General features: G+C 33.0%; 4 protein-coding genes across 4 annotated transcripts; 2 read left to right on the top strand and 2 right to left on the bottom strand.

The window, feature by feature from the left end:
* The first annotated feature begins 2,413 nt into the window (after positions 1-2,413).
* On the top strand, positions 2,414-3,296 carry LOC145006030 (adenylate cyclase). Its single transcript, XM_078965122.1, has one exon. It carries the CDS (start codon positions 2,556-2,558, stop codon positions 3,183-3,185), a length of 630 nt encoding a protein of 209 aa, XP_078821248.1. The 5' UTR covers positions 2,414-2,555; the 3' UTR covers positions 3,186-3,296.
* Positions 3,297-6,580: 3,284 nt separating this feature from the next.
* LOC145007576 (uncharacterized) lies at positions 6,581-8,171 on the bottom strand. The gene is made up of 3 exons (XM_078966493.1): positions 7,843-8,171; positions 7,259-7,293; positions 6,581-7,143 (listed from the first exon to the last, which is right to left on the bottom strand). Exons 1-3 carry the CDS (start codon positions 7,972-7,974, stop codon positions 6,783-6,785), a joined length of 528 nt encoding a protein of 175 aa, XP_078822619.1. The 5' UTR covers positions 7,975-8,171; the 3' UTR covers positions 6,581-6,782.
* Positions 8,172-13,178: 5,007 nt separating this feature from the next.
* LOC145005644 (protein S-acyltransferase 24-like) lies at positions 13,179-17,627 on the top strand. Its single transcript, XM_078964759.1, has 13 exons — positions 13,179-13,677; positions 14,043-14,183; positions 14,256-14,368; positions 14,442-14,521; positions 14,600-14,763; positions 15,607-15,739; positions 15,825-15,924; positions 16,034-16,091; positions 16,209-16,286; positions 16,390-16,488; positions 16,572-16,650; positions 16,757-16,905; positions 16,988-17,627. The coding sequence occupies exons 1-13, from the start codon at positions 13,411-13,413 to the stop codon at positions 17,435-17,437; spliced, it is 1,911 nt and encodes a 636-aa protein (XP_078820885.1). The 5' UTR covers positions 13,179-13,410; the 3' UTR covers positions 17,438-17,627.
* A 301-nt stretch (positions 17,628-17,928) lies between these two features.
* LOC145004673 (protein PHOX4-like) lies at positions 17,929-22,671 on the bottom strand. The gene is made up of 3 exons (XM_078963641.1): positions 20,060-22,671; positions 19,165-19,388; positions 17,929-18,163 (listed from the first exon to the last, which is right to left on the bottom strand). The coding sequence occupies exons 1-2, from the start codon at positions 21,897-21,899 to the stop codon at positions 19,237-19,239; spliced, it is 1,992 nt and encodes a 663-aa protein (XP_078819767.1). The 5' UTR covers positions 21,900-22,671; the 3' UTR covers positions 17,929-18,163; positions 19,165-19,236.
* Positions 22,672-24,104: the final 1,433 nt, after the last annotated feature.

The raw sequence follows: 24,104 nt of genomic DNA on the forward strand, positions 1-24,104 counted from the left end.
ATGAGAAACTGAACATTGCTAAATATGGTTATGTCAATAATATCGCATTGTGTTTCCAATCAGTTTTTGATAATATGATTTAGAAAAACTACAATAAGAGTCATAAACCTTATATTAATAAAGAAGGTCTATAAAACACCCTGTAAAATATGGAGTGGTAATAAACAATCACTAGCATATTTAAGATTTTGTGGTTATGAGACTTACGTTCTTCATGAAAGTCAATCAAATTAGAATCCACATAAATAGAAGTGGTAATAAACCATCACTAGCATATTTAAGAGTTTGAGGTTGTGAGGCTTACATTCATTAACCAACAAAGAGCGTCTTGACACTAATAATTAACAAGAGATTATAGAACATGTTGAGCTTAAACAAAGAGTTATTGAGGAACATGTCATATAGTTTGTCCATAGATATAATATAGTATGTCATGCACTAGAAAGATACACTTTTACTCATATCTCGTAGTGATAAGTCTTGAGTAGATCATGATGAGCATATCAACTATCAGGAAGCCATGTCATATCTATAGTCTACTAGGTTGAAAAAGGTCATGGAAAATGAGATGTAATCTACGTATGATAATTAATTATTAGACTTGATTAATGAATAATATGAAAGTAAATCAGTCGGGTATAAATAGGTTTTTAATAAGAAGACTGACATGGAAAGGAAGTTACTAACATAAAATCCAACTGGCAAAAAGACTACATGCAAACTCATGGCAAAAATGTTATATTGATATTAATGCAATACTAATCCTAAGGGGTATATCACAATGTAAAACAAATGAGTGTAGAATGATATAAAGGACTGTGAGCCGTTATAATCTTGGAAATTTGTGCCTCGTGTCGGAAACACATGTGTGATTGTCTCGTTTTTTCAAGAGCATCTCCAACCCACTCTCATTCTCCATTTTTTCTCTAATTTCTTCTCTCATTCTTCTCCAACCCTTCCCCATTTGTTCCCCATTTTGGGGCATATGAATAGTACTACACCAAATATGAGGTTATATTATTCATTTCTCCTAAAATGGGGGTAAACTGTGTGTTATCAGTTTTAGTCCCTCTGTTATATATTTATACATTTCTAGTTCATTTTTATCTACTAATTATAATTTAAAAATAATATTTAATACTTATAATATTTTGTTATATATTAAATTATATTAATTAATTATAAATATAAAGTTTGTTTTTCACTTTTTTGTTCATCAAATTCATATAAAATTTCAAATACATATTGAAATTTTAAAAAACGATTACATATTTTATAAAAACTTACAATTAAAATATATATTACAAACATGATAACATATGTTATTAAACATATCGTTAACCTATATATTACAATAATAATCTAATAAAAACCAACAAGTGACAATATTGTTATTTATTTAAAAGTGTGTATGTGTAATATTTTTATAAATGCATGTATAATATTTATTTATAATTTTATTATAAATATAATCGTTTGTATTTAATATTAATGTAATGAAAAAAATATAAATTATATATTTGTTAAAAATAAATTAGTAGATGGGTGTGTTTAACTATCTATGTAAGTTGGAATAATGGAATATACTAGGAATATACTTATTATGAGTAAAAATGTGGTAAAAATGGAGTAGGTTGGAGATGAAATACTATTTGTCTTGTTTTTTACTCCATTTTTAGGAAGAAAAAATGAGATGAGTTGAAGATGGTCTAAGGGAGTTTAACGGAGAGACCAAATGCAGGGGCCGGTCCAAACATATATAGGGCCCGAGGCAAAAAAAAATAGACCCCTCAAAGACGAATATAATGAAGATTAAAAAATATATATTATTTACTTTTCAATATAAACGTGTTCAATTAGCACTAACAAGCAAATTAAGTTGTTTATCTTTTAATCTAATTTGAGTTTCAACCAGTTTTAGGTCTTAAAAATCATTTAGGTAATAATTTGAGTTTCAACCAACTTTAAGCCATAAATTTTGAGCACCTGGAGTCGTGGGCCCTAGGCGATCGTCCGATTGCCCAGCGTCTGAAACCGGACCTAACTAAATGTGTGACAAAACCATTACTTAAGAACTATCAACGTTAAAGTTTAAAAGGTAAACTTGATTTAGGAAAGCCATTAAACCATATGGACCGAAAATGTAATTTTGTATAAATACTTTAAACTTGGGGTAGTCGGGTCGGGTACCCAATACTCCCATGAACGGTGCTTCTTCACCACCATAGCAACCATTTCCATCGCGCAAATCCGGAAGATGCTGAGGAGGAAACCAAGTATGCTCGAAGTCAAAATCGAAGACAAAGAAGAACTCGAAGAATCTCGCAAGCGTGCCTCCGCCGCCACCACCACCACCTTCAATCCCACCGGCGCTACCTCTCTCCTCCACCACTTCAACAACTCCTCCTCCTCGGCCACCACTTCCAAATCTCAGCGCATAGGCCTCTCCTCTTAATAATCGACTCAAACCCCCTAAACACGTAGTCGATAGTTTTTACATTTTTGTTCTTGCAGTTTCTGTGAATCCCTTTACCGATCCAAAACCCTAATCCAGAATGGAAGTTGAAGTGAAGCTCCGCATACCCGATTCCGAAACGTACAAAACCCTAATTTCTCTCCTCTCCCCTTTCCACATCAGAACCCACAACCAGCACAACAATTTCTTTGACGGCGTCGCCGGCCAACTCTCATCCAAGCGCGCAGTCCTCCGCATCCGCTTCTACAACGACCAACCCACCACTAAATGCATCATCTGTCTCAAAGCAAAAGCCGTACTAGTAAACGGAGTGAGCAGAGTCGAAGAAGACGAAGAAGAACTCGATCCAACAATTGGCCAAGAATGTTTAACTGACCCAAACCGTTTAGGATCTCTGGTCGAATCCTCAAGAATCATGAAAAGGGTCAAAGATGAATTTTTTGGTGAAATCAACGATGTTGAAGGGCTAGGGTTTGTGTGTTTGGGTGGATTTAAGAATTTAAGAAATGTGTATGAGTGGAAAGGGTTGATGATTGAAGTGGATGAAACAAGTTTCGATTTTGGTACACTGTATGAGATTGAGTGTGAGAGCACTGAGCCTGAGAAAGCTAAAGAACTGATCGAGGAATTCTTGAAGGAGAATGGGGTTTCTTATTCCTATTCAGTCGCTTCAAAATTTGCCATTTTTCGATCTGGGAAATTGCCATAGTAAGTTAAATTCTTCAGTTTACATGTTTACTTTGTTCTTGAATGAGTTCATGGATATGTATTTCTGGTTTTAAATTGTTTCCTGAAGTAATAAAGTGTTCGTTTCTCTTAATTTAGATATTTTTGGTTGATTGCATTGGAAACAGAATTGAGTTGCTTTATTCTTGATTTTGTATTGGTATAAAATACCAGATATTATTTGTTATATAATGTTGGGATTATATGCTTTCGATGCTGATTAACGTTTTTCTTTTGTTTTGGATCATCATTCTATGATTACTGCTGTTATTCGAAATTTCAAAATCTGTTTTTTCATCAGGTTCTATCAGAAATGGCTTGCTGTTTAAATTACATTGGGGATTTAAGTAATTCTTGAAATGGATGTAAATTGATGCATTTAGCATTACAGAGGTCATGGGATTTTGCAAGAGTTGAAATATAGTTACATTGAAATCACAAGTTTGGTAGTAAATGAGTATACATAATTGAATCTGGGTGGAATTTAGTAATTTACAAAATCCTGGCTGATGAATTTCAACCTTCCATCTTCAATGCATGAAATTCAATTCATAGGATTTCATTTTTGTGTCTCAAGTTTTTTTGGTCATGAATTCCATTTCATTTGTTGCAAACCGAATACTTGAGAGAATTTAATCACTTGAGATTACAATTTCTTACAAAACCTTTTGCAAGTCAAACACAACTTTCAGTAGTCAAACATCATTTTTATGTTTAGGTAGCATGAAGCTGAAAGCTTTTGGTTGTAGCTTTTATTTGTGTAAAATGTTTGATGAAAGTAGTTGTAAACTTTTGAAATAGGTAAAATTACTTGAAATCAAAATGCTAAAAACTCTCAAAAGCTATTTGAAGTAGCTTTTTGTTTTTGATTATGAGTTTTTTGTTTACAATAAAAGCTAAAAGCTTATGCTACCAAATGTTAGCTTGTTTCTTTAATTCAAGTTTTTTTTTTCTTTCATAAAACTAAAGACTCTCAAAAGCTCTTTGCTGAAAATACATCAACTTTATGGCACTTATCTAACTTTATTAAGCTCACAATTTTATATTTATGATATACTTAATTTAAATAATAGACTTTTTTATGAGGTTGCATCATATTTGATATGCATTGGACTATGACTTCGATTTACAAGTTGTACTCCATTACGTTATATCGAAAATTGCAATGAATTATTGTTTAGATTTGCTTCTCTTATTTGCAAAAGTACTAGGCATAAGCTAGAGGGAGCGGTGTTATTTTTATCACATCATTTTTGCGTCCACGTAGTCGCCACTTAAGATTTGTCACAACTCTTCAAAAGTTTGATATTTAGAAGATGAGGTTTGCTACTTTTGTCATGAAACACACTTTTAAAAAAAAAAAAACAGAAAAAAATATATTTTATATAAAAACTAATATATAAAATTAAATCTTTTTATTAAAGTACCAAGAACAAATACACTTGAAATTAAAAGACAACTTAAAATCAAAAAACACACACGACACTTGAAATTAAAAAAACACATGAAACATTAAAACAAACATCAACTTAAAATAAAACACAAAACAAGTTTATTTGACATATTGATGTCATTTTTGCCACACCGCAACTTGTTAAAACTCAACAAACTTGTTTCACGGAAAACCTCAAAAGCATTGACGAATAATTTTTTTTTTCATTTTCATCATTTATTGCGTCACGCCTTATCCTAAGAAACATACTTTGAAACTGCACTGCTGTTGTGTTTGTATGTCTCCATTTGGAGAAGAGTTGATATTTACTTCGACGTCGACATGCATCATGGTTGTATCTTTCGCAGACTCTCCTCCACAAAATAGGCGTGTCGACGTTGATGCTAATTGGCTATTCAGTTACATCAATCAATGAACGATCCAATATGGTTTCTTCATCCGTAGTCCAAACATGAACCATTTTTAAAGATGAAGTTTGAAGTAGATAGAAAATAAAATGGTTAGGAGAGTTGAATGAAGGTTTTAATGTGGTAAAACATATATCTAATCCAACGGCTAAGCTACAACTCCCACTTTTGAAGTGTAGCATAAGGACCATACGTTTTGCGGTTAGTTTTGGACTACTACTACTACTACAAATCAAAGGCTTCATGCGATATGGTCTTTATCCTTGGATTTTTTGAAATATGAATTCTCAAACATTAATAGTTACCTCCTTTTCAATGTAAATGTGCAAATTGCTTCATCTTACATTGTGCCTTAAGAAGGTGCATCTTTGCATTGTCTAGAATCTCACCACAATCCAACAAATGTTGGTTCATAACTTCCAATTTTGTTGAATTTGGTTTGTATCTTAATAGTAGGGATTGTCCACACCCATATAAAATTTGAAATAATGAGCTCTTTAGGCCGGAATGGTATGTCATAGTGTACCAATATTCCGCCTACAACAACCATTTTAACCGTTGCTAAAGTCAGGGGTTGCACAATAGTAGAAAAAATAAAATTTTTGAAAAAGTTCGAAATTTTTTCCACTGCGGCTAGAAAAGTCATGGGTTGCCGGTGCCACCCTGGATACCCCTGAATCCGCCCTTGACAGTAATTACTTCTCTAATCCTTTGTATACCACCTCCGATTGACCATATATTTGAGGGTGGTATCTCGTGTTGTACTTAAGTTGCATCACGTGTAGTTTAAACATCTCTTTCCAAAAGTGACTACGGAATTTTTTAGCCTAATATGAAATAAGAGACAATGGAATCCCATGTAATTCGACCACCTCTAACACGAAGACTTCTACTATTGATAAGACTATGAAGGGGTGTTTTAACCCAATATAATGTCCATATTTGCTCAAGGGATCTATGACTAAGAATAACATGTAGCTCATTCGATGTTGGCAACTCCATAATCAAGTCCATTTAGATTTCTTCCCAAAACTTCCATGTGAAGGGGTATATGTTGAAGCCTTTATGTTTGATTGTCCCTTCCAACATTAATCTTTTTCAGAAGAAAATGACATAATTTTTTATCTCTCACGTGTAATAAATCAAATTTTGTTGTACATGTCTTATTTTTAGTACTATTTCAGCGTAATCAATTAAGTGGTCCACACAAATAATTACAGTGTATGTAGGTCCATAGTAAGAGATATGTCACTATATACTTGATTAAGGCATGATCGTCTTCAATAGCTTTTTCTTCACCATAGCTAATCTGATAGATTTGGGTATTATCCAAGACAAACAAGATAAACACAAATTAAGATGAAGAAAACAAACAAACAAAATAAATCAAGATGAAGAATTTAAATGTGACTCTAAGAACCCTAAAATCTACAAAAGAGATGTTATGAACCAACTATGAACCCTACTCAATGACATTATCCCAACAAAGAAAACATCATCACCATATAAATAATCATCTTCTCTAAAACACACAAATCCCAAGATTATTCATCAAGGGAATATTAAATATATGCAAACCAATCAGTTCATGACAATAAAACATGAGATCACAATCACTCTAAGAAAAAAAAAAAAGATTCAGATAGTTAAATTAATAATCCTACACTCTGAAATCCCACAAGACATACCTAATAAAAACTTAACCTTTCTACCAAATACTTTACTTTCTCTTCTTAGCAGGTGGTTGTTCTTCTTCATCATCATCATCTTCCTCCTCTTCTTCCTCCTCCTCCTCCTCCTCATCATCATCATTTCCCTCTTCATCATCATCATCATCATCATCATCGTCATCATCATCATCATCTTGATTACCATTTGCCTTAGGATCTTCACTGGGGTCTTCTTCATCATCATCATCATCATCCTCTCCCCCTTCTTCTCCTGAGAAATCTTCATCTCCAGCATCATCATCTGCCTCCTCTGCATCATCATCTTTTTCATCATCATCATCATCATCATCACTCCCTTCTTTAGCTTCAGGTTCAGTCTTGTCCCTCTTGTGAAGCTCAGAGAAAAGAAACCTGCAAGTTTCAAGATTTTATTTTATTTATTACCACAAATTGACAACAAACTGTTTTATATAAAAAGACCCAATTTCCAAACAAAACTCCAAAAAGCATGAAAAAAAAATGTTACCTTGATGTAACTACATCATTGAGAAGAGGTCCTGTCTGAAAAGTGTAAACATATTAAATCTTAGAGCTACAACATATGCAAAGATTAATATGTACTAAAAAGTGATATTTTGAATTTACCCTTTCATGTAATATTCTCAAAATCAATATAAATTTGTTAACTATTATTAACCAAACAAGAAAATGTTCAATGAAAGACAAAAAAATCACAAATTTAACAAGAGTCAAACAATAATGTTCAGAAAATAATCAAAACATCAAACACCTGGTGGGCATCCAAATACAGCAAAATCTAACGTATATACAAGCGATGATTATGTCATAGACATAAACAAACAAAACAAGAACATGTTTAAAGTTTCCACAGGACATTAAACAACAAAAAGACACATAAAAGAATGTGATTGTAAGTCAAAATCAAAATATAGAAAGCGACACCTTAAACTCGAGAAGCAAAACCCCAATTATCTAACAGAAACAAATAGAAGTAACAGCAAATTAAATTCAATTGTTTTACAGTGAACATAAAACTAAAAGCAACTGAAACAGAAACAAAAAGGAGAAAGGGTTCGTGAATAGATATACCATCATGAGAAGGAACGCAAGGGATCTATGAACAGACACAAAGGTTTCAGAAATCAAAGCTTCAGCAAGAAAAGGCGTCGTCTTTCTCTGCAAAAAACCCAAATCAGAGGTGAAAGATTGTGCGACTTCCATTGTGAAAACCCAGAGAAACTATCTCGTGAAACCCACTTAAAAATTCAATGAATTTGTGAAAAGATTTTCTGAGAAATTGAAATTGAAAATGGAGCTGAAACTACTGAAACGGAAACGACTGTTGGTTAAAAAGAAAAAGAAAAAGGAAGTAAAAAACTAGACTAGGAAAGTAGACTGGGAGTGTTGGGTTAGGGTTCGGATGTGGAAACTTCGGGGGGTGTCGGAGCAAAAGATGTTTTTGTTTGTTTGAATCAGGAAAGGGGCTAGGGTTTTGTCTACAAGCAAAGGAGTTGATTTTCTCATAATGGTAATTTTGACTTTGACTAAAAACTTTATAATTCATTCATATAAATCGGGGTTAACTGTTAATAATTTTAGTAAGAAGAAAAAAATTTAGATTAATTTTCTAACTATTTTCAAGATTTAGCAAAAAAAAAAAAAAAAAAACAAAACAAAAAATGACTCAAAGTTGCAGATGAAGTGTTATCGAGAGTTATGGGTTGTGATTTGAGGCAATAACCATGTATAATTTTTTTTAAATGAATTTTGTCATATAAAAATAACAAAGAATTACAAATACATCCATTTTATTACTTACTTTACAAAAATAGTTAAAATTTAGGGTTTTTTTTTAAAATAGTCATTAAAACCGCAGATGAAGCTTCTTTATCTGCAGTTACATCTATCCGGTTTCAATTTCACGGTTTTAGGGGAGACATGACTTCAGTTTCATCATACGAACTACGGTCTCGTGGCATGTCTTTAGTTTTAGTAGCAGATATAAAAAAAAAAAGTAATTTAGAGAAACAAGGTGAAATCACATATAACATTTCGGCCATCTACGGTTTCTTCTCATCTCAGGTTCGGTTTCGTTTTTTGTTTCATATAAGTTTTCTGATTTTCGGGGAAAATGACCAAAAAAACATACACATAACTAGCAAATAAGAGCATACATGATAAAAAAAACTAAAGAAAACATCAATTACAAAATTGTTTCATTCTTCAACCATAAAGAGAGAGAATCTGAACGTCTGACTGTAAAATATGAGCTACACATTTCTTAGGCTTGAATATAATTGGCTATTGGACATGTAACAACCCAAAAATACTAAGTAAAACTTTTTTGTTTTTAAGTCAACCAAAACCATCATAAGTTCTTTTCAAACCATCGAAAACATATCAGTGTGAAAACAATTAACAGAGTACAATTCCAAAATCATCAAAGCTAATTAATGGTGGGTGTGATGCGATCAAGCTGGATCCTTCCTTTTGAACCAAAAGTACCTGAAAAAACATTTAAACACAAACCGTAAGCACAAAGCTTAGTGTGTTCCTGTTAGATGCATTTCATGCATCCATTTTGTAGTTTACTCCATAAAAGTGCATTGCATTTAGGTTTAAACTCATTTTGCATGTTTTTCGGGATTTTTCATAAGGCAATTTCATTCACACATTTTTGTGATATTCCAGGGACTTTTGGAGGTAGGATATTGTTGGAGGAGGTAAATAAGAGTTGCGGACAAAATTTCAGGACTTGCGGAGCACCGAGGAGCAATATATCAAAGAAATGGAGATTTTGGCTTTACCGAGATTTACACGGCCGTGTAAATGGAAGCCTAGCGTTTACACGCCCGTGTAAACGTAGATTTCTGCACATTGTATTTTTGCGTTTATGCGGGCGCGTAAACGACAATGTTAATTTATACGGGCCGTGTAAACGTAAATACGGGTTTTAAAGCAGTTTTCACCATTCTTAAAGGGGGGAACCGCTTTTTTTTTTTTTAAGGGGAGTCGATTTTAGGAGCAGAGAAAGCGATTTTCTGGAGGATTTTGGAGTTAATTAACACTTGGGAACATTTGATTTCATTTTGTAAGAAATTTAATTTCATTTTCTAGATTTGTGATCTTGTTCTAGTCATGAGTGACTAGAACCCTAAATTCTCCAACTTTATGTCTTGACTTCTAGTTGTGATTTCAATCATATGACTTGATGTTTGCTTTCAATTTTCTATCTAGTGAATTTGATTTTGTTTTAATCAAATATTTGATTCTAATTGTGATTCTTATTGGCCATTTGAATTAGGGTTAGATCATTCAAATTATCTAATTGCAAAATCCGTAATTCTTTTGTAAATTGGACTAGGTAACAAACACTAAACTGATTTCTATTGAATGAATTTAGTGTAAATTTTATTCACACATTCTTATGCTCCCGAGCTTATGAGGAGTATTGAGTGTTGTTGGGAACATTCATATAAAGTTTAATGCAATATTTCAACCTAATTCTAAGAGCTTGTTTAGATAAGATTGGTAAGGTTAGGATTAATCAAAGAGCTTATTTTGGTTAATCAATGTGGTGAATGGGAGGTGCTAGACCTTGTTAGCATTTCCAAGTACCAATTTAGATAGAATTGAACAAATATGATTTCATCCTTGGAATCACATTGCTAATTTGTTTTGCATGGAGTTGGAGTCCTTACAAACCTTGAATCTACTTCATTTAATCAATCATTTACTTATTGCTTTATTATATTGTTTAAATCATTGCTTATAAATTCCCCCAATTTTGTGACCATTTTTTATATCTTACACAAAAAGGTATAATCATTTGTTCCGTGTCTCTGAGGATTGAACCTACTTACCTTGTATTACCTTTTTAGTGCAAAGTAGTACTGTTTTTGGAGTCATTTGTACCCCTTTATTTGTTGGGTTTGACACGGTAATAGTTCCCCAAAATACAACATACCATACATACATATCATGTGTAAACATCATACATACATATCAGCCCTAAGCTGTAACGAGTCTATTTCATCCGTGAGTCCCTTCCAACTCTTTGAGTCCCTTCCGACTCCATGAGTCCCTACCGACTCTCTGAGTCTCTTCCAACTCATTCGGTATCTTTCGACTGTTATGAGTCTATTTCACCTCTATATATAAGCATACAGTCATACTAGCAAGAGTCACAAAGACAACAAGCACATATGGACATATCAACAAGTTTCACAACGATAATTATCATCCTACAACATAATTTAGTGGGCCGACATTGGTGCCTTTGACCCATAATTACGGTGAGGAGACTTACTATAACGCCCATAGATCAGGGCTAGTCAATTTAGAGACGATAAGCATCAAAAATGACTTTTTGATAGAAGATTATCTAAAAGGATTAATCTTAACTAAGTTGTAGTATATGTTACAAGGATTCTGTACATATAAAGAACGCCGAAATCCGAGTTATAACGAAAAAGTTATGGCATGTCGAAGTTTCGCAACAGAACTGGTGCCTTAATGATCTAAATGAAAGTCGTAGTATACGTTAAACCGAGAGCGTGCGTAAAAAGAACGCCCAAATCTGACTTCGTATGAAGAAGTTTTATGATATTTCTAAGTTTCAGCTTAGCAGTATGCAACCCGAAGTTCGACTTTGAGATCGAGCGGTTTTTAGCCGAAACAATCTAAACGAGAATTAAAGATCTCGTCAATGGTAGTGCAACGGTAAAAAGACAGATGAAAACGGACGTCGGATGAAGAAGTTATGAATTTATAACGGAGTTCTTCTGTCCCGGCCTACTAAAAATAATATATTTATAATATATTGCCACCGAAGTCTAAACGCGAGTTGTAGAGCATAATCTCACCTACGCGTGGATATAAAGAACATCGAAAACGGAGTTTGTATGCGAAAGTTATGAATTTCTGAAGTTCGGGGAGTGAAGCCCTAAAACTATCATAACTCACGAGGTGAACATATGTAGTTCACGAGGTGAGCCCAGTTCACGAGGTGAGCATTAGTGACTCACGAGGTAAACAGATAATGGACGTCTTCCAGGGCAAGTGGCCATGATGAACACAATGACGCATAGAGCTCACGAAGTGAATATTAGAATTCATGTTATTAATATATAACTACAAAGAAGTGGTTTTAAAGTTTTTATCAAATGAAATCTTATTTTAGTATTGATTATTATTATTCTAAAGTATGCGAATGTTAATCAATATCATAGAATCTTGAGAAGTAAAAATGATATGCATAAGTTGAATCCGAAAACAAAGCTAACAAGTATTGAATTTGAAAACAAAGATAACAAGTCTAGAAAGGTATACACATTCTACTTTTATTTATTTGTTTATTATAGCATTATGTCCACGTGGATTTAAAAAATTCGGATATACCATATATGCAATTTGAATCCAGCTTCATCTTGGGTTACAAAGACAATTCGAAGCTTGGTTTGGTGGTAAAAGCATTGATTTATAAAACTAAAAGTCTCAAGTTCAAAACTGATTGCTTACTTGAAGGACATGATTTTTTTATTTGCTTAGAGTCTCCAAATTGATTGAGTCTCCCCTGGCTTCATCCATATGATGCTGATTAGTCGTCCACATGAATTTAAAAAATTATTTTTTAATTTAATTCATCTTTGTGTTCTTCTATTACAACATTGTACTTATAAATTTTTATCTAATCATAAAAGATTAAATCCATATTCAAAGTAATTTTCTCTGCTATAATTAGGTAAAATTTTCAAAATACAATGCTATAATAGAAGAACACAAAGATAAACTAAATTAAAAAATATTTTTTTAAATCCATGTAGATGTCATGTAAACGCCATATGGATCAGGCTAGATTAGAATTGCATACATGGTATGTTATGTCTATGTAGACATGTTACCTACTTAATCTGAGGCATACTATGTAACATTAGCCAAATCGATACATTTACATAAATTTACAGTCCTAGGCTTGGGGTGACAAAGATGTTCGGTGATGTCCGTTTATTTAAAATAAGATAAAGATACTAAATTTTGTTCGGGGATCATTTATGTTGATAAGAACAGTTGACTGTCAATGGACCATTTTTGTAAAAGAAAACCAAAGATTCTAACTTCGGTTTAAAAACTGAACCGTGTAGTTTCTAAACTTTAAATAATGAAAATTTTAGTTTTCGATTCAGTTTCGACCAAAAATTACACGGAGCTGCGTATCCCTGGTTGATGACGTTGCTATTGATGTTATAACACTACTAATGGGATTAAATCCAAAATCAAATCCTTTAGTAAAAAAATAATGAAAAGAAAATCATTTTTGGGCATTAACCCACCAAAAATTACAAAAATACATGTAGCACTCTAATTTTATAGTCTAACTTAATATTCTTTTCGTACATTAGGAAATATATTTATTTCGGAATTCTTGGAAATATTACAAGGAGTGATGTGTTTTGATTCGGTTGTTTCTGTTGTAATCTTCTGTTTACCGGACATCAGAAAGCCGTCGCATCATTACCGAGTCAACACCGACGCCTATCTCTCTCTCTCTCTCCGGAAAAACCCTAATTCGCATGAATACTCTAATTTATTGTTCAAGAATCCCCTTTGATCTATTACATTTCATTTGACGTATTAATTTTTTACCTCTAAATCGGCATGTCATCAGAGATCGAGGTCGAAGAAAATACAGATCCTACTGCTGCCGGAAATGGCAACGGAGCGGCCGAGGGAGGAGTGGGAGTGCCAGAGGAAAGCTTGAAGAATGACATTTACACTGCTGCAGCGTATGGTGATTTGGAGAAGCTTCGAAATTTGGTCGAGACAGAAGGTTGCTCCATTAACAAGCCTGATGATCAGGGATATCGCGCTTTGCAGTGGGCCGCCCTTAACAATCGTGTCGCCGCTGCTCAATACATCGTCGAGGTTTTCCCTCTTTTCCTCTGTTTCTATCTTCGCTTATGAAGATGTATACAATACTACAAGTTATGTAGTATATACACTCGTGATCAGTTTTATCTCAGCAATCCTCCACTTTACCTTTACTGGACAGAGTGATCCAAAAAGGATATCAGTAAAAGAAGCTTAAGCTAATATTATCAGTCACATACACGATATCAATTACAAAATACAAATTGTTGTAAATAGTGATCAATCCATTGATCACTCTCTTTATTGATGCCAAAGAGTTGTCATTCAACTGCTTCTCCTTCATTCTATTCACATATTATAGTATTCTTTTCCATCTTTCTGTTTATGTGGTATTAACTTCATTTGAACGAAACTTTCAGCATGGTGCAGATGTGAATGCAGTGGATGTCAGTGGTCAAACAGCATTGCATTGGAGTGCTGTTAGGGGAGCCATTCAGATTGCAGATCTTTTGCTTGAAGAAGGTGCTCGTGTTAATGCAGCTGATGTATTTGGATATCAGGTTTGTATGGATTCAATTTAGGGCATTGTCAACAAAGATTCTATCTCCTTATCTATTTTGAATTTGTTACAGGCCACTCATGTTGCTGCACAGTATGGTCAAACAGCTTATCTGTATCACATGGTCACAAAATGGAATGCAGATCCAGATATTCCTGATAAAGAAGGAAGAAGCCCTTTACATTGGTAGTTGAATCTCTTCATTCTACTATAAACTCCAACTCTATATTGTCCCTTAATTCAAGAGTTTGTTTTGTAGGGCTGCATATAAAGGTTTTGCAGATAGTATACGTCTTCTTCTCTTTCTGGATGCATATAGAGGGCGTCCAGACAAAGAAGGTATTGTATTTTAAAGACTTTTGATCCATCATTTTTGTATGTGAGATAGTTGCTTACAGTTACATTCTGCAATTTTAGGTTGTACACCTCTACATTGGGCTGCAATCAGGGGACACTTAGAAGCATGCACAGTATTAGTGCAAGCAGGAAAGAAAGATGATTTAATGGTGACTGATAATACTGGACTTACACCTGCACAACTTGCTTCTGATAAAAATCATATACAAGTTGCATTTTTCCTTGTAGGTACTCCTTAATAATAATAATATCAATACCTGTAAATAAATAAATAAATATATATGTATGTCTTGCTGAAATTCTTCTCCTCTTTCTTTACTAGTAATACTTCCATTTTTTGGACACTTTTAATAGGCTGAATTAGGAAGAACATATTGTCTAGGATTAAAGATTTAGTAATTGGACAAAGAAGATAAGAGGGTTTATTTTATCATTAAAATCACCAAAATGAGAGGTGTTAGAACTCAGAACATGAAATAACCACTTTTTTGGGAAACTATCACAACATAGTCATTTTCTAATTATTTCGCTGAATAATAGGTATTTTTCGCAAAATATGAATGCTTTTTGTGATTTTTTTGGGGTTAGTTTCATAAAAGACCTTATATTTTGTGTGTTTTTCGGATTAAACCTCAACTTTATTTTTTGCCTGAAAAATACCTCGGATTTTTTGCCGGAAAAAACACAAAATATAAGTTTTTTTATGAGATTACCCCCCCCCCCCCCCCCCCTTTTTTTTTTTTGGAAAAATAACTATTATTTAGCGAAATAAATAGAAAATGAACGTAGGCACCATTTATAAAGCAACTCCAGTGGTTTCTTCATATTCTCAATAAATATTGATAATTTTGCAAAATAATAGGTTTTTATTTGCTAAAAACATTTAGAAAAGTAATTGTGTAGCTCAAAATATTTATTATGTTTTCCACTGTTTTAAGTCATCTAAATTAATGACCCTTCTTAGTGCTCTTTTACGTAATATGTCGTTTTCCTTCTTATTTATTTATTTATTTATTTTTATTTTTATTTTATCAATCACCTTATTATATATTATATATATTCTCCAGGGTAATGCTAGGAAGTTGCTTGAAAAACGTTACGAGGGTACATTTGGAAAACTAACAAAACTAGGGCTAGCACCAGCACTTCTGTGTGTAATATTTGTGCTACTTTTGACCTATATCAATTCAGTCATCATGGGTATTTATATTTTTCAAACCTCTCAAATAAATTAATACATATTTATCATCTAATAATTGTATTTCCTAATTCTTCTCATGTGCAGCTTCAAATTTACCAAAATTAACAGCTGGTTCTGCATTTTTTGCATGGATTGGTGTCATATTAGCAAGTGCAGGATTAATTCTTTTCTATCGCTGTAGCTGGTAAACTTATTTTATTTTTATTTTTACTCTTCAATTTTACAATATCAACTTCAATATTTTATAAAAAATGACATGTTAATGATGTTGGTGTCCTTTGTGGTTTTTGTAGCAAAGATCCAGGTTACATTAAAGCCAACAGGAATGAATCCAAAGATACAAGAGATGATGTAAGCTTGTGTTATAAACATAATTTTTTTTTTCTCTCAATGAATTGCATAAAATAGAAATGAATTTTACTTTTCATCAATTTATAAATTCATATTTTTTTTGTTTGTATTGAGTAGGAGCCTTTACTTAAGCTTGAGGTGCGGGACCCGGCTTTGCTAGCTGGCAATTGGAATCAACTCTGTGCGACTTGTAAGGTAATATCATACATGATACTACATCCCAAATGTTTCTCCTTTTTTTTTTTTTTTTTTTTTTTTTTTTTTAATTTTATTTTATTTATGAATTTTGATAAATTAGATTGTTCGACCTCTTCGAGCAAAGCATTGTTCAACATGTGAGCGATGTGTGGAACAATTTGACCATCACTGCCCTTGGGTATCCAATTGCGTCGGAAAGGTTTGTAATTTTTTTTTATTATAAAAAATTATAAAATTTTATCATTTGTCTCCTTCCATTCACCATTTTTTTTTTAATTTCAGAAAAACAAATGGGATTTTTTGGTTTTTCTTGTTCTCGAAGTTTTTGCCATGTTGATAACCGGCACAGTTGCACTTACAAGTATGGTTTCTCTCTTCATTTATTTGTTTATTAATAATAATAAAAAAAAAAAGTAGATTACTATTTTTTTTTACATTTATTAATAATAGTATTGATTTTGATGTAGGAATTGTGAAGGATCCATTGGCTCCATCTTCTTTTGGGGGGTGGTTGCAACATGTTGGTAATCAACATCTTGGTGTTCTATTATTTCTACTTTCAGATTTTTCACTCTTGATTGGTGTCGCAGCTTTAACTTGTATGCAAATTTCTCAGGTATTTCTTTTTTCCTTTTTTTCCATTTATTAAATTATATTATATTATTATAGAATCAATTTATTTTTTTAATTGGTGAAAGGTGGGTCGAAATATCACAACAAACGAAATGGCAAACATGATGCGATACAACTACTTAAGAGGAAACGGAGGTCGATTCAGAAACCCATACGATCACGGCTGCAAGAAAAACTGCTCCGATTTCTTAATAAACGGTTACAACGAAGACATCGAGGTCGCAGAAGAACCCTCCTCCTCCGCCGCCGCCGATCAATTCGACGGCATCAACATGATGCCGATGACTGCTTCGAGTCTAGCCCTAAACTTACAAAACGGAGGCCCTATTGCTTCCGCCGCGGCGGCGGCTGCTGCCGCCGGTAGTGGTGGTGGTGGTTATTCTCATCAAACGAACGGAAACGGCCACCATGTTCATTCTCCCGGTTGTAGCCATGGTAAGCCGAAAACGGAGTCGGTGCCTTTAGGGTTAGGGTTAGGGTTAGGTCGAGGTTCGCGATCTAGGGTGGCGTTATGATTATATATGCTCTTTTTCCTCTATAATGGTCTTCAATTAAGATATGTTGTACCACATGCTTGTTTATATGGTACACAGATCAGGGGTAAAATGGTAAATCATTTTTTCTAGAGTTGAGTGGAAGTTATACATTGAAATATTTTGTATACATCGATTTTTTAATCAAGCAACAATAGAAGTTTTTAGTGGATATGACTTTTCCTAAGCAAGAAAAAGGAATATATTTTTGTTTAAGGTTAACTAATTATTAGCATGAAATAGCAATTTACTTTACTTTTTTTTTTTTTTTAATCAATATAGCAATTTGGAACTCATTATATAGCAATGTGCTTATATTTTATTTACACATAATAGCAACATACATACAATTCTTTAAACATATAGCAATATACTTATATATTTTTTTACTGATATAATAACAATATGTAACAAAGATCATATTTCTTTAATGATAATAGGAAATAGTAACAAAGAAAGTACAAGTTAAGGCATTGTGTAGAAAATCCAAAATCGCTTTCTACCAAATCAACATTGGTTACATAATTAAGAGTACACACCAAATGAATAAAACTTGCAAGCCAAAACAACAAAAATAACTCTATATGACCTTCAAAACAAATACACGAAAAAATGAAAGTATTTTTCACCAGTTTACGTAACTACCCTCCGTGTTATCTACTATCTTTTATCGTGATAATTACAACTCACCTGCAACACAATAGTACCCTGCAGAAGAGATCTATCAGTTTCTAGCTCAGGAGAAAGGTTAAGAATGTTAAGGGTTTAATCGTCATTTTACAACAAAACCAAGAAATCAGGACACCATGTGAAAAACTGTAATATGGGCACAAGATAACATGGAAGTAAGGGTATAATTGTCATTGTCACAAGCACATGAAGAAATAAGTACACAGAAAAATGGTAATGTGCGTGCATAAGATGCTAAAGGACTCTATCAAGCAAACATTATAAAAACAAAGACATGTTACTAGGAACTTAAAAATGCGGAGGTCGTAAGATTCTGTTGTTAAATGTCTAAATGCCCCTAAAAATGGCCTGTCATGATGATAATGGTAAAATGGGTGGAATGGAATGAGTAAGAGAATGGAATGAACCATTACCTTCCAGTATCATGTTTGGTAGACAAACAGAAATAGAAAAAATCATTTAATAGTTGAACTTGAATTAAATTCATAAATTAAGTCAAAATATTCTTTGATTTAAATAAATTATGATTCATAGTGAAAAAAAAAAAAGTGTTATACGTTCATTTTGAATGTATTTTTAAATATTTATTAAGTTGTTAAAAAAGATCATTAAGAGTAGAATTGTCATTTCACAAGAAAATCAAGAATCAAGAACAGAACATGTGCACATGAATAAGAGGATGTTGGATTTTTGACACACGAAAATTATGTACAAAGACATGTTATAAGGCATTTATCATTGGACCATTAGTTAATGTCGAAAATACCCTTTGATGAGAAAGGGGGTTTTGCCAAAAATGAGATTTTATGATCAATACAAGACAACTCCTAATGAAAATTGTTGAAAATTTTCGTGAGACATAGGTAGTAACAATGAAAAAAATGGTTGACTACAAGCAAATGTCCTAAATACCCTTCAACAACAACAAACCATGGGAATCTTGTGGATCCAAATAAGTATGTCCAATTCTCTATCACAATTAAAATGGGCAAGAAAGTAATTTTAGATAGAAGAATTACCAAGTAGTTGGACGTGGAACAAGAAGCACCCGTTTTCCTTTTGCGTGTAATAACCGGATCTTGAAATGGCACTCATTGTGCATGTTCAGAGGCGTAAAACAACTTAGAAACTCGTCTTCGAAGCAATGGTTCTAATCTAAAAGAAGGAACACCACTTTGCCATCTTTTCACTTCATACATTTCATGCCATGCTTGTACTATCTCATCAATATCAAAACCTAAACCTAAACAACATAAGAATTTAAGATCAAAACTTGCTTCCAAGATTTCTTAAAGTTAGAAGAATATAAGCAAAATTCAAACAAAAAGGGGTCCATATGACTTGATTGGTTCCATATTTTGAAAAACGTCCAAAATGGTGGTCTATAAGAGACATAAAATTCATGTTTTTTTTTTCCATTAGGTGTTGTTTGGATAAATGATGTTTAAAAAACAAATGGAAAAATGACAACACACTTGGAAAAATGGAAGGAAAAGATATGAGAGTGATTTCAATTTTGTAAAAAGTTAGGACTTAATATGGGAAGTCTCGTTTCTCTGATTTTATCTATTAAATCATTCTTTATGCGTTAAGTCAAATAAAAGGGTAAAATGGTCATTTCCCATATCTAAAAAATCCATACGGTCCAAAAAAATAAACAATCTTTGTGCATCCAACAAACAACATTGATCCGTACAACAATTATTGTGGAAAACGAGGTGTTATACACAAAGACTGTTTCTTTGTTGGAGTGTCTAAATATGACTAAATCACCATTTTGCCCTTTTAATATTCAACCAAGTTCCACCATATTGTCAACTAATTGATTCCGACAAATATGGATAGGATTTTTGTACTTTTTTTTTTACTTCGAATTAACGTAAAATTTTCAAAAAAAATAAGGAACCAAAATACCTTGTGGTGCATCAACATTAGAACAATGATTCTTTATCATAACAGCGATATCCGTATGAGAAACACCCGCAACTTCAAATTTTTCAACAGCAATCTCCAAACATTCATGCCAAAAATCAAGCCCTAATTTATACTCCATACTTGATCTTTCATAAAGCATAGTACCCCACAAAACATTTATCAAAGACCTCATATTTCCACCTTCTTTTTTATCACCTTCCTCCCACATTCCCATTCCCTTTTCCATATTTCCTTCCGCTTTATTATAAAGTTCAGTAACCTCATTCGAATCCCACTTTTGAATATCATCATTTTTCTCAATCTCATAATACCAACGTATTTTCGCCTTCTCAAATTCCTCATGTCCTAAAGCCAAAAAACCTTCATAAAAATCAGGCTTCACTTTGATTGCCTTTTCATACATCTCACCAGCTTTTGAATACTCATTTTGTGCCCATTCGTATAAATCTTTTTTTGATTCTTCAAAAACCCTTTTTCTCGCTTTTGACATATACACATTTCCACAATTAAACAAAGCCAAAGCTGCCATTTCTTGAAACTTATCGGCTGCTTTATTAAAAAGTTCTTGAGATTCTTCACTTGTTAACGCATCCTCCATAGCTTCCATGTACAACTTCATACCAATTTCATGAAGATCCAAATAAGAATCCGAATTAAACCCGACATAGTTCTTGAAAACCTCTGAAAATTCTAGAATCCAATCATCGATACAAGATTTTGAATTTAAAAGCTTTTTCTTCTTTTCTTGCCTTCTAAAATGGTCGAAAAATGGATCTTGCTCCGGGTTGACTTCTATGATGTGAAGTTTGACCGAAGTTTGATCCGAAAGTGATTCCGCCCATCTTAATTCTTCGTTTGTGGTAATTGTGACCATATCGCCCTCTTGATCTTGATATTTTATTAAAACAGCTCGTGAAAGTGGAAATCGTTCGAATATAATTTCTCTTAATTCCAAAACATCGCAATTAATTGGAATTTTTGCCCATCTTATATCGTCCCCATAGACCAATTTTATACTCCTTTTTGGCTTGTTATTTTCTTTGCTAAATTTCCTTATTTTTTCATCCACAACCAACTTATCTTCGGTTTCTTTCTCCTCAATCTTGTCTTCTTTTTCATCCATTTGCTCAAGCTTTTCACTTTTTTCTTCACTCACTTCTTTTTCATCCATATGCTCAAGTTTTTCACTTTTTTCTTCACTCACTTCTTTTTCATCCATATGCTCAAGTTTTTCACTTTTTTCTTCACTCACCATGAGATTTTTTGAATCTTTTTCATCCACAACAACCAACTTATCTTTAGTTTCTTTCACTTCAATCTTGTCCACTTTTTCATCCATATGCTCAAGTTTTTCACTTTTTTCTTCTTCATTGACAATGAGATTTTTTGGCTCTATAAGTGATTTCACTCTATGGGCAATCTCAATTGCCATGATGTTCTTTGGTTCCATATTTAATACAAGATTAACATCTTTTAAAGCCAAATCGAGTCTATCTAAAGCCTCATAACACCTAGCTCGTTTCAAAAGTGCTTTACTATATTTCGGTGTAACTTCAAGGGCTAAATTACACTCATGAATAGCCTTCGGGAATTCGGTAATACCCATTTGCATGTAACATGATGCAATGTTGGTTTGGAGATAAGAGACTGTTATGTGGTTTTTGGGAAGCAATTTGAGGGCTTTTTGGTAAATTGATATGGCACCTTCGTAATCTTTCTTTTGAAATAATTTGTTTCCCTCTTCTTTGTGTTCTTGTGCCATGGAAATGAAAATGATGGTGTCATTATCGTATTTATTTTTTCCTGACTTTTTACCCATTGTTGAACTAATGACAAAACTAGCTCAAGACATAAACAACCAAAAAGATGAAGTTTCTTGAAAATCGTAGGGTTTTTCAAGAATCAAGACAAAGTAATGTTATAGATCTTAATTCAAATCCTAAACATCAATTAATCGACTAGTAACAAACCCAAAAGACCCATCTACCTTGGATTATTGTATCTCCAAATTCACAATGAAATCTCACACAGAAACACCTTCACTGTGTGTAAGAAACTTCAAGAACTGAAAAAGCTTGTTTCTTGAAATCCTTTGGCTTTTTCAAGATAGAAATTACGTATCTCCAAACCCACAAGAAATTTTCACACATAAACTCACAACAAACCAAAACGATCCCCTTTCCTTGAATTATATATCTTCAAACCCACAAGATTATTTCACGCAGAACACCCTCACTGTGTGAAAGTTAAGATTCTAATAGCTTAGACCAAACTTGTACGTAAAGTCGTAAACCAAAACTAAAAATCCCAACTTGCTTTTTTCTATCAAAAACTGCACTATTGTTGCTTGTGAGATTGAAATATGAAAAGAAAAGGGAAAAAAAAATAAAAATCTAATGGGAGCGGTGATGATTCGTACGCAACTACCAGTCAAAATCTCTCTTGAAAATCGATATTAATCTAAATGAGTTAATGGGAAATTTGAGAAACATCAAAGGAAATGAATGGAGCTAGAAAAACTTATCTGGGATGAGATAAAATGTGATCTTTGAAGAACATCGAAAATTTGTGGAGCAGAGAAAAAAGCTTGCGTTCTTGAGCTTCTAATATTCGTTTTGGATGTGAAGCTCTGTTGGGAAGGTAATATTTACTGTTTACTTTTTAAATTGATTTTAATTTTATGTAATAAACGTTTAAGATTAATGACGTAACGGCTAACATTGCATAAAAGTTAAAAAAAAAGGCAATTAAAGAATTTTATTTTTAATTTATTTTTTCGGAAATAGAAATAATTCTTGAAAATCTTAGAGAATAAGAAGTGCAAGGAAAGTGGTCCCTATAGTTCCCGTGAACTCCAAGATTGTTGGGTCCTGTTTTATATCAATTTTTTTTTTATATTGGGTTTATTTTTATCAAAATAATATTATGAGAAAATGACAAAAATACCCTACAAAGTTTATAGGGTTGGTCGATTCAGTCCCTAAGGTTTTTATCGGGCTTTATAGGTCCCTAAACTAAGATATGACATGCTCTTTTAGTTACTGCCAACTTGTAATAGCCGGTTTAGTGACCATTTAGACAAAAAAAAAAAAAAAAAAAACCTTATATTGTGTCCCTATAAAGCCAAAAAAATAAGTTTGGGGATCAAATGCAATCTCTCCTTTGCAGAAATTGGTATTTTTTTGCGTGGTCGATCACTTCACTCCCATTAGTGTCCATATTTACAGGGAGAAAATTGTAAAACTTCACCCGTTGATCTTGTTTATCTAAAGCCCGATAATCAATTAATAATAAAAAATAATCAAAATTAAAATAATAACAAATTGATAACAATGTGCTTAATTTGTATGTTTGCTTAGCAGTAGGAAGATGATAATATATGTTTGCTGGACTGAATTGAACGGAACTGGTAGACGTGCAAATGACATCGTCGTAATCTAATCCAATCATGTCAAAACAGACAATACAAACTCTAGGTTAGTTGGTATTCCCTCATTTTTTTGAACTGATGAAACAGATTCATGGAGAGTTGTAGATGTGATGCAAGATTTCTTGAAAGCTCACAAGGGAAATAAGTGTATTGATATCTCTCCGTAAACGCATGATGTTAATGAGTAACAACATTATTGGTTCTCAGAAGGCCATGCATCCTGGTTGATTTTTCTCTAAGCCTTTGAGCCATGATGACGTGCTAATGGTTCTTCATAGTATTATCAGTTTAACCAAGGAAAAGCTTGGCGATGTTAGGTCATCGTTTTAAAAATCACGATGATAAGATAGAATCCATTCCTTTTCCTACTTCGTGAACGACGTTCGGTTGATCTTTGGATCCAGTTGGTTGAACCATCTTTGTAACATCTAAATATTTTATGCTAAATTTAAACTTTTTTAATCATAGATAAAAACCAAATAGTATTTGTTTACAAAATATTTTCAAATCATTATTCATCGGAGTGACTCAATAACTAGATCAAAAGGATGAGGAATGATACGGTCACGCCTTCACCTTGCCATGATCTCCTGA

This window comes from Lactuca saligna, chromosome 7 (genome assembly GCF_052625555.1).
Source record: "Lactuca saligna cultivar CGN05327 chromosome 7, ASM5262555v1, whole genome shotgun sequence".
NCBI classification, from domain to species: Eukaryota; Viridiplantae; Streptophyta; class Magnoliopsida; order Asterales; family Asteraceae; genus Lactuca; species Lactuca saligna.

Bases quoted from the DNA above. Each gene is read 5' to 3' on its own strand.
- LOC145006030 (XM_078965122.1), top strand. From the start codon at position 2,556: ATGGAAGTTGAAGTGAAGCTCCGCATACCCGATTCCGAAACGTACAAA.
- LOC145007576 (XM_078966493.1), bottom strand. From the start codon at position 7,974: ATGGAAGTCGCACAATCTTTCACCTCTGATTTGGGTTTTTTGCAGAGA. The intron at 7,294-7,842 runs GTATATCTATTC...TACACTTTTCAG, and splicing joins TTGCGTTCCTTCTCATGATG to ACAGGACCTCTTCTCAATGA. The intron at 7,144-7,258 runs GTAACATTTTTT...TGAAACTTGCAG, and splicing joins AATGATGTAGTTACATCAAG to GTTTCTTTTCTCTGAGCTTC.
- LOC145005644 (XM_078964759.1), top strand. From the start codon at position 13,411: ATGTCATCAGAGATCGAGGTCGAAGAAAATACAGATCCTACTGCTGCC. The intron at 14,184-14,255 runs GTTTGTATGGAT...AATTTGTTACAG, and splicing joins CTGATGTATTTGGATATCAG to GCCACTCATGTTGCTGCACA. The intron at 16,906-16,987 runs GTATTTCTTTTT...AATTGGTGAAAG, and splicing joins CTTGTATGCAAATTTCTCAG to GTGGGTCGAAATATCACAAC.
- LOC145004673 (XM_078963641.1), bottom strand. From the start codon at position 21,899: ATGGGTAAAAAGTCAGGAAAAAATAAATACGATAATGACACCATCATT. The intron at 19,389-20,059 runs GTATTTTGGTTC...TATGTTGTTTAG, and splicing joins TAATGTTGATGCACCACAAG to GTTTAGGTTTTGATATTGAT.